General features: G+C 35.6%; 1 protein-coding gene across 1 annotated transcript in view; it reads left to right on the forward strand.

Moving 5' to 3' along the window:
* The window catches only part of shakB (Innexin family member shaking B), a 33983-nt gene that overhangs the window by 16327 nt on the left and 4805 nt on the right, over positions 1-12851 (forward strand). Inside the window, exons 3-4 of the mRNA XM_017625545.1 lie at positions 11264-11418; positions 12652-12716. Of these exons, the coding sequence (XP_017481034.1) occupies positions 11264-11418; positions 12652-12716 (220 nt within the window). The remainder of the gene's footprint in view (positions 1-11263; positions 11419-12651; positions 12717-12851) is intronic.

Genomic DNA, 12851 nt, shown 5'->3' on the forward strand with positions numbered 1-12851 from the left:
CTTTATATTTCTTTTAAATACTATGTATGTATGTGTGTACTTACACATACATATAGGCCATTGAGAAAAAAATACAACCTAACACTCATTTGTACATAATTTATTGAGTTCTAAATAGCGTCTAATTATAAAGATATGATTTCAATTGTGTTGCAGAAGGCAAACGATTAACCGGTAATCGGTAATATACTCCACTGGTAACCATACTCACTTCAGTCAGTCATAGTATGGTTGATGTTTTCAGCATCTTTCTCGAAAGCTAAAGGTTTAATTTACGGAAATAATTGGCCATAAATTTAAAAGCTTCCCGTGAGTAAAGATTAAAATTGTTAAAAAATAGATTTTTGTATTAGTGGTTACTTGCTTGATTGAATGGTAGAAGGTATAAAAAAAGAAACTTTTCACTACTAACAAACACGATAAATTCCCTGCCGGAAACCGGGCTATGACTGAACGACAATAATTATTTTTTTTTTTACTCTATAACCAAAGTATTTTGGGCATGAACTTATTCGGCTTTCACTGGATTTGAGTGCCATAAAAGGCTCCTTACTCATGCAAGACCACCTCCTAATCAGACTAAAGGATTTTGGTTAGGACGTGGTTGAATATGTGGTCGGCCACAATGAGCGAAAGCTACCTAATAAAATTTTACAAAATTAGAAGATATCTCTATGGTTTTCCTTCATAAGAAGGCCTTCCTATTTATGGTGGGATTACTACTTTAATTAAATCAAAAAGGAACCTTTTTGATTTCTACCTGGTTTAAAGATAAAAAGATCTTCTTGTTTCAGTAGGACCTATTTTTCTCTTTGTACAGGAAAATTAAGTAGTAGGTACTCCTTAAGGTGTAATAAGATCAGCTCTAAAAGGATATCCATAAACTTTTACCTTTCACCTCACGTGCGTCTCAGGCAGAGGTGTTTCAATATCGACCTGCCCGGAATAATCTTGAAAAAGGTTTGAAGGGTGTATTTATCCGTCATCCGAGACTTCGTCAATGGGATGATCATATCCAAATTTTTCAAGCATTATTAACAGAGCAAGAAGCATCTTTAGACATAAATACATATTTGTTTAATGGTGATACTGCCCTTAGGTTAGGTTAGGTTATCAGGTTGCCTCCGTAGATGTAGGCCCACTAAGACACGACTAATCTGTCCGTTGTGTTGCATTTAAGAGGGAAGCGGGAAAATGCTGCCCTTACAATTCAGTAAATTTTTCATCAAGTATATATCAACGAATTATTTTTTTTTTTTTACCTACAAGGTACACTCCTACACACATACACATACAATATGATGGCGTATACATCTTTTTTTTATTTAAACGGTCTGCTGGCCTTCTTTTACGGCTAGCGTTCTAACCCTCTTGCGCCACCTCACCGCCGTCAAGACCAACTCTTCTCAAACGGACAAAGATCTTATTCACTAAATTAAAAAAGCGTCTACGCGTCATTACAGAGGGGGAAATACTATAATAAATTTATTTATAGGCACTGAATATGCCACGACGGCGACATCTATTATGGTGCTGTGACACCAAACGAATGCGGCGCCCTCAAGAAACTCATATAAAAAACTTGGAAAATCTGACTTAAATACATAGCTAAAGATGCAGACTTTATGGAGCTACAAACATACATGAATACATACATGCATAGGTGTGTTAACGAGCAAATATATACTTACATAAATATTCATATATGTACCTACATTAGGGCGGACCAATTTTTTTTACTAAATATGCGCGTATAGCATAGAAGGATTCTACGTGTAATTCTAAGAAAATTTGTCGAAGAAACTATGGGTCTAAAATCAATTTGGAGTTTGGAAAATTGTAAAAATAGGTTTCGAAGAAAATGTGAAAGTTTTCAATGTTGCACCCTCTGACGGAATTTTAATGGATTCCTCATATCAAAAAGCATTTCTTTACGACACTACAGCTCGAAAAAATCGTCCATACAAATTGACCCGCCCTAATGTACATACACGCATAAATACATACATAAGTATGTATGTTTAAGCGCTGGAGATCGGAAAAGAAGAAAAAAAAATACATAAATAAGTGCGAATGTTTATTTATTTGTTTCTTTACAAGTCTGTTTAAACAATTGTTGTGCAATCTTCAAAAGTATAAATTTTCTGATTAAAAGCGAATTTGCCCCTCCAAAAGCAACGAATGTAAATGCACGAAAACTTCAACCGCTTAGTGTTAATGTTCGGGGGCGTCAGCTCGTTGCATTAAATGTATATGTATGCATAGTACTATTTATGACGTATCATATGTACATACATACACACACGTATATATTTATGCTACATTAGTTATGTACATTTATTGGACGGTATTTAAAAGATTAATGTATTCTTTTATTCACAGAAAAGTATTTTCTCAAACTGATTTCTTCCTAGCCTTTAGTTCTATGCAATTTCGCCAAAGTCTAATGGCATTTTCTTTCTAAAAAAAATAGTGCATTTTCATTGCCCTCTCCTTAGTATTTCTGCGTAGAGGGCACTGAGAGGGCAACATTTTTCAGTACAAGAGAAAACGCCATAAGTATCAATTGATTTAGTAGCTGTGGCAGCTAAGTTGTCCACTAATGACAGATCTCTGGCTAAATAGTCTTATACACACATACTTATACAAAGTATTCACGGTCGTCTACGGGTAAGCCACTCGTTCTTTTGGATGTTAGCAGATAATCTGTGGGCCATTTGATGGAACATGTCATACGTAATAGTTTTTCCGATTTGTTAAGTGCCAAATAGTAGAATGGCTATGAACTATTTATATGATGTTATTTATTTTTTGTTGCTTATTTTAGGCATAAGTACTTTAGTTTTGACATCGTTGCGTGGGAGGTGTACTTGACAAAAAATACTGAAGAAACGTTTGTCAAATTGTGATATATCTACTATGTATATGATGACGAAATTCACTCAGTATTGGAGACTTTTTTATTTCAGTAAATTACATAGGCCAAAATAGCAAATTTTGACCTAATCGCAAAAAAGTCCCTGTTCGTTAAGCGTTTTGTATGTGTTGATTATCAAGATGATTATAATTTTAAATGTGTACATATATATATATATTAAAATAATGTTGTTTATATTAAAAGATCCAAATTAATTATCAACGGTTTTCATGCTAGTTATTTTATTATCATTTTTAGCAAAGAATATCTACGGTGTGTAGAAGAATTAAGAATAAAATAATTTTTCCCTTCTTTGATTAGTGTGCTTTTATTTTCCGTAGGTACATATATATTCAAAGCTTTGGGAAATGCCATCTTGGCGCTCTTTAAACAGTCTGTACGTAGTAGATATCAGCAGTGTGACGTATAAATCAAAATGATATTCATATTTTAGGTTAGGTTAAAGTGGCTGCCCGCGCAGAGCACGGAGCACACGTAGGCTGGAAAAGCCCGCTGTGATACCACTGGCCGAAGCCATTTGTTTATTTCGCTCCCTTATAGCGCTCTTACACGATATGCATTTGCATACATAAATATGTACATATATGCTACTTTTCTGATGCGTTCTCATATATGATACATACCAGTGGATGCAAAAAAGTAGCATTTACATATGCAGATACATATCGTGGAAGAGCGCTGTTAGTAACTGAACCACCGAGTGCGTTTAATATAGAACAAAAAGTCAAGGACGTTCGCCGAAGGCTAAACAACCTAGAAAGTACTTGTAGCAGAGATACTGTTCGTAGGTCTCCACTTCTTCTTCTTCTCTGAAGCTGCAACAAAAACCGTTGGTGGGGTATCCTAACTTTTTTCCGTGTGTGCCCCTCAGGCAGTGTCCGGTGATTACACCGACTACTAATCTAAGAGCGGCTGGGCCGCTCAGCCGTGTAAGAGCTATGGATCGCCTTACATTAATCTTCGACCAAATTTTCCTGGTAGTATGGCAGGTAGTTTCCACAGACCACCTGGTATTTACCCCCTCGATGAGTTCAGCCTTTAGTCTCTGTTTGTAGGAGGCTAGAGGTATGCGCGCATACTGAGCAGAATTTACTTCAGATATTTCCGTCCCCCTCTTTGCAAGCTCGTCGGCTAAGCAGTTTCCAGTAATGTCCCTATGGCCAGGGGCCCATAAAACAGTAAAGGCTCATTTTGATGCCAGCAGGTTGAGTCTTCTTACATTCTATGGCGTTTAGCCCTGCTTGAAAGGCGCTACAATGGTCCGGTAAGCGAAAACTGAAGTTTAGCGTGAGTTCGTCAGAGTAAATCCCGCTGCCCACACTTTTGTTAAGCTTGGAACCCTCTGTGTATATGGCCGTAGACCCTGGGTTTGAGTTTGTGGCCCCTTCCCATTCGTTCCTCGCTGGGATTTTTGTGGGACATTTGTTGTATAAACAGAGTAGAGGAGTGGTATAATCTAACTGTCGTAGATTATCCGGTGGAGTTTCAAGTTCTTTTGCATGTCCGAGTCTGAGGTCTCTCCACGGCTGGATCGTATTACTATAACTATATTTTACTATCTAGAAAAGTGCATTGGCAAGTTTAAAGAATTTCGTAGAATGTGCAGTTGGTATTCAGAAACAGGTTGCAGATTGTTGTAATATGATATAACAGGAATGGTCTCTGACTTCTATGTTCGTAACCAAAACTATCAGAAATGGAGTTACATATCACTTACGTGTATATGCACCTGACACCACAAAGGAATATATGTATTACCTCTGCCTTAAAAAACATTTACATGGCCTAGCGAGAAAAATAAATTTACAGACAATTTGGTCTGACATTATTTTTCCAGCACACAGAAGCAACAGATGATCTGAGAACAATGCTGCAAGAATTACCCGATGGGAGTTAGCAGATCTCTCTATCTAATTTACGGTGTTTTTTGAAGCCTCTCTTAGCGTGGGTCTTGTCTGTGCACGGATTCTGTTGCCTATTCAAGTTTTTGATCCCCCAGTAATTCTTGACCTAAAGGACCATTGAATACTTTCGTACACAACTTTGTGTTTTACTGGGTGTTCCACATGTTCGCTGCCATCATATCCCTCACACCCTGGTACCCAGCCTAATAGCACCATACTCTGGGTTCCAAGAGCTTTTAGGGTATTGAAACAATCACATAGCAGCTTTAATATAATTATTGGAATTTTAGTGCTAGTAAGTAAGTTGGCTTGATTCATCATAATGCAAATGGATTTCAAGGTTGTTGTGCCTCCTTTAGGGCATTATGCATTAACCTCTGCTGAAGATCTGGCACATTGGTATAAATTTAAAAATTATGCCGGTTTCTAGTAAAGCTTTCTCTCTGTATACTAGGTGACTATTGGCCGGTGTTAAACCGAAAGTTAGTCACTTTGGCAGAAAGCCACCAACCTTAACCACGAATTCGTAAGGCTAAGACGGGCTGTGGCAGTGAATTTTTCCAGTCGATAAGCAAATTATAACCTCTCTTAGGTTGAGAGGAAACGATACACAAATACTTATTATTATTATTGCACTAACTAAATATATCTACTTAGGTCAAAAAAGTTTTTATTCATAGAAAAAAGCAGCTTACAGGTCAATGATCGATCCTTTGAGGTATAGACATATTTATGTATGAGTATAATTCTTCATGCACCTCTCTAAATATGAGCAACATCTGTGATCCATTCAAGCTGACATACATTTTACTCATATAAGCGCAATGCCCAGCAAGAAAAGTAGTAAGGCGTTACATGCGTGATAAATGGTGTAATGTATTTCTTATGAGTTCTAGATTATATTACTGTTGGATATGCAACCAACATTTTACCGTATACAAAAAGTACCAAAAAACTCATATTAAATCGCATACAGTCCTCGATTACTAGGTAAAGCAAAATGGAGTGCCCTACTTATTTTCGCACTTCGCCGCGGCAAAAAAAAAAATGCATATTCGAATGTGTTTTACTGATTATTTTTTCGATTACCATACCTTACATTTTCCCACTGTGTGTATTTGCATACACTTCTACATATATTCGCTCGGCCCATGGCATTTTCATGACCGGCACACTCATCTCGCCTATGTGTTCAAAGTGCAGCTATGCATCAATGACGTTTGCACTGAAATTAAGCGTAAAATTTTGCCAACGCTTTCATATGTATACATGTTGATCGTTGGCTTTGGTTTATTACCGTTTGGATGCATATGCCTGCGTGTGTGTGCGCTTCTGGTTTGTGTATTTTTTCTTCATAATTGTTGAAAACAATTACAAAAACCGCTCTGCTGCAATACAAACTTGGCATATTTTCAAAATCAATTTTCAAGTTGAATGCATATAGCAACAAACATGTACCGAAACTTAAATGTAGCAACAAAAATTAAAATATGAGAAAAAGGAAATATCAAATGCTGATCGCACTTAAATAGTATTTGCTTGCTGAACATTAATGTAGGAGAATTTCATTGGAGAGTAAATCAAGTTTATACACACTTACTGTGCTGTATTTATGTAGGTACATATATGTATATTCAAAAGAAGAAAACCATTACCCTTGCAGGGAGTGACTTTAGCTTATACCTAACTTTAGTCTGTTTACGCGAATACTAGTACTAACTATTAACTGTATATTTTGTTCGAAAAAAGCTAACTACTTTTGTGGGGCGATGGCCGCAACATTTTTTTTAATTGTTTATTTAGTTTTATTTCTTTAAATTTTTTTTTAAATTAATTTATATTCAACATTGCATATTTGCTTACATATTCTGCAGTAGGCGGTCCTATATTGGAATTCCGTCAGACATAACATCAAAATGATAATATGAAATTTCATTCGTTCTGAATTCGAAAAAGAATTTGTGAAGTATAGAAAACAAATTTATTCAAAGTAGTTTTTGTATGAGGATCTCTAAATAGAAACTTTTAAGGAAAACAAACTTCCAATTACACCTGCATGACTTCTGCACGACTTTGCAACTCACTTTAAGTTGGTTTTGTTATAGTTAATTAAAAGTGTGGTATTTATTTAAAATCCCATCAAAAAGCTTACTATAAGTTGATTATTTTTAGCAGTTGATAATTTTTCACTGCAGGTTAGTTAGTGCTTCAAGATGTATTGCTCTTGATTCGCTTATTCTCGGTTGTTTTTTTTTTTGTTAATTCGAATGGTTTTTTTTTTAAATTCGGTGTTTTTTTATACTATTACTGACAAGAGGTACTCACTTTGCAAATTGCGATTTGAATATGGTTGAAGCAATGAAATTAAGCTTAGGTGGTTTCCAGTCGTCGTCTTTCATTGGTAAGTCTCGTTCGTTTTTTTTTTACTAACTCACCAACATCGATGTCGTTGGTATAAGACCTCTACTGTGCGTTTATGCAAAAAATGGCCTGTGTGGTATGCACACCGAGCGTTCGGTCCACCACAGTCGACTTACACAAGCGAGTGCATCAACAGACAGTTACACGTCTCAGCGTATACAAACCAACGGCACACATTTATTTGCCGTGCATAGAAAATCCCAGAACCTCATTGAGGAGGAGTTTTCTCACCCGCTCGCTCGAACTAAGAGTTTCTGTCTACCCTGGCTCAAACTCACAGACAAAATGCTACAAAATTATCCTTGAAAAATCCCTACAAGAAAATAATTTCTGAAAGGAACACTTGCAGATTCTGCCATACTCTTGGCTGCATGCTAGAGGATATAAATGCTGGGCCCGGTGTCATACAGAATTAAAAGACCTGCACACAGTCAAAACTACATCTAAGCTTATTGACAACTGCCAAACTCTATTGAACCAGCTAATCACGCGTAAAGGGGTGCCATTTTGGTGTTTATGAGAGTTTTTACGGCAATGAAAGGGCTGACGCTCTTGAAAAACGTAGATCCCAATTGAGATTATATGGTCCACTCCAGAGAGCGGTTATCGCTCCGTCCAGAATCTGGAACATTACAAACCCCTACGGTAATTCATTACATGGCATGGTGCTGGGAAATTGATTAGGTATTACAAAAAAAATATATTTGGGAAAAGCTAGCTACAATTTTTGTAACGACTGAGTTAAGAAAGCATTACCTTTATGTCTGGGAAAAATGAAGAGCAAAATATTTTCATTTTATAGGAAATTTAGATTTGCATACACAAACCAGAATTTTAGCACTCATCTAAAAGCTTTTTCTTGTAGATAGCACATTGCCGTTATAAATTAACTGAACTTTCACCTCTTCCATTATTAATTAAAATTTTGATTGCACACATAAATCTAAAAATATGGAATTTCATCGACTTTACTCAGAAACAGTCAATGCCAAAATTAATAAGCTCAGAAAAATTCTTGCACACACGTTTCGTCTCATACATACACTGCTGGAAGAAAGTATTCGCACTGCGAATTTTTTACAGTATATATATGCAACACTTTTACTCTATTATTTTTACGCAAATTTTTTATAAAAATATGGTTCCTTCTACAACAAAAAAGACACAAAGACGAAAATTCAATAAATTTTCATCCAAAATTTGCAGCGTTTTAATCCAATTTTTGAGAATTTTTTTGAGTATGCAGATTTGCTGCCCAATAAATTCTATTCTAATAAAGTGGAAGTTTGAAGCAGCTCCAACTTAGCGTTGATTTTTTCCAATTTTTTTCCAAGCAGTTTCTTCCATAAAAAAAAATTTCAAAAACATCGCGATGGTTTACTTACTCCAAACTTGCATTGCATAAATTTAATGGGTTTCAAAACTGCATACTCAAGAAAATTCCGAAAAATCTGATTAAAAAGCTGAAATTTTGCAGGCAAATTTATTTACTTTTCGCGAGTTTTGCACAAAGTTTAGAAATTTTTTGTAAAAAATTTGCGAAAAGTTATTAGAATAAAAATTATTGCATATATTGTGAAAAATTTGCTGTGCCTATACTTTTTTACAGCAGTGTATGCATGTATGTACATTCGCTTGTATGCATTTTTCCGTTGTAGTAGGAGTATGATTTTCCTGCGTCTTAAGTCATCTGCTTTTTCGACAGTCATACGAATGTTTATCGGAGCCTAAGAAAGCAGCTACATTTTTTCAGTAATAAAATTTTATAGCAATATGGTGTGTTGCTTTAATAAATACAATGGATTTAATTAACTTTACTGCGAGTGTGTCCGAAATATTAAGATTCATCATAAAATAGCGTTGATCGCTCACATTTGGCAGCATCAAGACCTGACATGTGCGTTGTGTTGGTTGAAGTAAAGTAAATAATAAAAAAAATACATAGATGCTTCTACTAAAAAAAAAAAACAAAATCGATTATGACTTGCAGCGTACGGCAATGCCACTTTTGTCGCCTTCTTCAACAACAGGCGCGTGAATTGAAGAAACACCTACGAAAAGGATTATTTGCCAGTAATGACAGACAGAACAATGGCGCCCCCATAAGCAGTCGGCAAGTAGGAAAATTGCCACCGCTCGCAGCATTTCGAATTCAAAAAAAAAAAATTGAATTGATGGCACGGGGCTTATGTTATTTACAACGTATTATTTTCTAGGTGTTATTGTTGGCTAATTTACGATACAAGTTATTATTAATATGTCACCGACATCAACATAAATTTTCACATTCGGACATTTAATCACATTTGGCATTAGTTTGTTTATTTTGTGCGTTAATGGTTTGCGCATTGAGCCAATCAATTGTTGCTATTTTAAAGGTAATTTTATTAGGGACAAATGCGTCAGCAGGCAGCAAACACAGCACAGTGGAACAATGTTGTTTGCTAGCGTAATGTTTATTTAACTTATGGTGAGCGCTTAAGTAGCATTTCTTGTTGAAGGACTTCCATTGCGAAGAAATTGTGAAATTTTAAATTAAAACGCATGCAAGTGAAGGTTGTCAAAATAAGTGGAAAACATTAAATGCGCAAATGACGTGCAAGTGATGATGGTTTGTGGTTGATACTAATAAGCCACACTGAAGAAATAATCACGTGGTATTTGCAGTTGACAGGCAAATTACTTTCCGAAAAACACTAAGAAGATTATGCATTCGACAAGAGTTGGGTTTGGCGTTGAAAGCGAATTTTAAAATTGATATCTAATTGCTGACGAATAATAGTCACAGATTTTTAATTTTGTTAAAGTCAAGATGTTTTAAAATTAAAAAACGGACACTTTGTCTACCGACTAGATCTGTATGGTCGGCTGGATACGGTGCTTTCTAGTCGCTTTCCAGGACGCAATTAGCGCGTTGTTGCGCCATTTTGATGCCCTTCTCGCGGGGAATATTTCGTCTATGCTCATTCTATGTTGCTAGATCGAACCATTTCGATTCTCTAATGAATCTACCGATTAGCTTAATCGGTACGGTAGCTCCTGATAGGTCGATTAGTTTTTCCAACATGTGTTTTCCTGATATTTTGTGTCTAATATTCGAAAGCCCGGAACATTCACAAAGAAAATGCTGGACACTTTCTTCGTCATCGTCTAGTTGACAGTTGCGGAAAATCATATTATGGGATAGACCTATTTTTGCCTATGGGCGGCGCCGTGATGGTTTCATCCAAACCATTTCCTGCCTTCGCCAGTTTGTCCGCCTTCTCATCGCCTTCTATGTTCCTATATACATATGCCGGGGAATCCAGACTAGAGAGACGGTAGTTGGCTGAGACACTGAGCTCAAACCGCAAAACGCAAAACGCTATTCTTGTATCCGACTCTATCGCCAGGCATTTAAAAGGCTTCTAGCATCGCTAGAACTTCGACATGGAAGATGCTTGTATGATTTCCCAATCGCAGAGGCAGGGCAACACCGAGTTCCTCGTAGTAGACTCCCACTTCCACACCGCAATCCATATTGAATTCGTCGGCGTAAAGCGAGATCGCCTCTCTGACGGCTACTGGGTCTCTTCTCCAGTCCTTTATGGATGGGAATAACACTTGCACGTTACAGCTGAACTGCAATTGGCCTACTATATACTCTGTGGTCCTACATATTTGATTTATGACCAACCCATGTCCGAATTGGTCTGAATGTAAGTTTTTTTGCGGTAGATGAAATATTAATTAGGGTTCACGGGTTTTATGATTCGAAATATCTCCAAGCCACAATTACTTTCAGTAATATACTCGTACGTATGTATGTGCAATACAAATATAAATATATACATCCCATCTCTAATTCACAATTAAAAATATTTAAAATAATTGTTACTTAAGTAAATAATTATTAAAATAAAGTATTTATTAATTTATCACTCTCTTTTATCTATGCGTTTTTCAATACATATTTTTCTACATTAAAATAACTTAATTATTGCATTCTCTCATATTGCAGGCGATTTTATTTTATACTCCAAGATGGCTGTGGAAATCTTGGGAAGGTGGCAAAATTCATGCACTTATCATGGACTTAGATATAGGAATTTGTTCCGAAGCCGAGAAAAAACAAAAAAAGAAATTACTATTAGATTACTTATGGGAAAATCTAAGGTAAGTGTGAAATTTTGTATATGTATGTGTGTATGTATGAGGCTATGAGCACCAGTATATCCTACCAGAACCGACCGGGTAAATACCCCAGGCAGCATCAGGCTATTTATTACCCAACTGCCCAACGTTCCAGGCGAGTCTTAAATCGCTTTACATCAACTTTTAAACAAGTTTGTCCGGAAGACTTAGGTCTGTGGCACCTTCTGTGCGAACAATTTTTTTTCAACAATGAAATTAAATAAATCTCGCCTTAAAACTCGTATCTACGACAAAAGATTGGGTAGTTCAATGCATCTAGCCTCCCAACAAGTTCCAAACTGTTTCCGAACTGACCCCCAACTAGTTCCGAAGTAAACCCGAAATGGTTACGAACTAGCCCCGAAATGGTCCTGAACAGGCCCTGTCCTTTTAGACTTAAACAAATTGTTCGCACTCATAATTACTATCAATAGACTTTTATAATATAAGTCTCAAAATAAGACCCTTTGAAGATTTGAGTATATTTATCTCAATGGCTTTTTTTAATATAAGTCTCAAAATAAAAGTATTTGAAGACTTAAAAATATTTATCTCGCTGATAATTGTTAAGAGAAGATTTTTACTATAAAAGTCTTAAAATAACAGTTATCGATGACTAAAAAAAATTTTCTCACACATAATTATTATCAAAAGGCTTTTATAATTCTTTCGAAAATTTTGATGAATTTTCAATACTCCACCATGAAATAAATAATTATTATTCTAGGTCTCTGCTTATTACACTATGTTGACTTAGCTCCTTGTAGTTAGGCATAACTAGATTAAAAAGTTGCTTATTCAGAACTGGGCGATTATTTGAATTTACCAACAATATTTTAATTGCCTGAACCTAATTTTTTATTAGTTTATCCTTAGTTATTTTCAACAAGATTTTAAGTTTGTTTGCATTTTTATTTGCTAAGCTTTGGCAATGGTTAAATACTGCTCAAATATATTCATGTGTATTAGCGGGAAAATATTTTTATCTAAAAAAAAAGAACACATCAGGTATGAGTTTACAAAAAGTTTATTAGCACTTTAGAAAAATCAATTCTTTATTGCGCGCGTACTCTCATACATACACAAAAACCCTGTTGTTACTTTTTAATAATTATAAATATTTGTTATATAGACATATGTATATACATAAGTAGGTGTGTAGTTTAAAAAAAAACTGGCCTCTAATATGTTTACTTTATTTACTTTTTTAATTAGGTATCACAACTGGTGGGCTTACAGATACTACGTGTGCGAATTATTGGCACTCATAAATGTGATAGGTAAGTAAATAGAAATTCTAAAAATATAATGATATTCACTGTGAATTCCAATTGCTTAATTAAGTACTAATTCCATAAAATGCTGATATTCGTTGAAGTGAGAAATACCAAACTTGCTATGTGGTCCACTCAAGG

This window comes from Rhagoletis zephyria, unplaced genomic scaffold (genome assembly GCF_001687245.7).
Source record: "Rhagoletis zephyria isolate East Lansing unplaced genomic scaffold, Rhagoletis_zephyria_1.1 Rzeph_scaffold_04085, whole genome shotgun sequence".
Lineage (NCBI taxonomy): Eukaryota > Metazoa > Arthropoda > Insecta > Diptera > Tephritidae > Rhagoletis > Rhagoletis zephyria.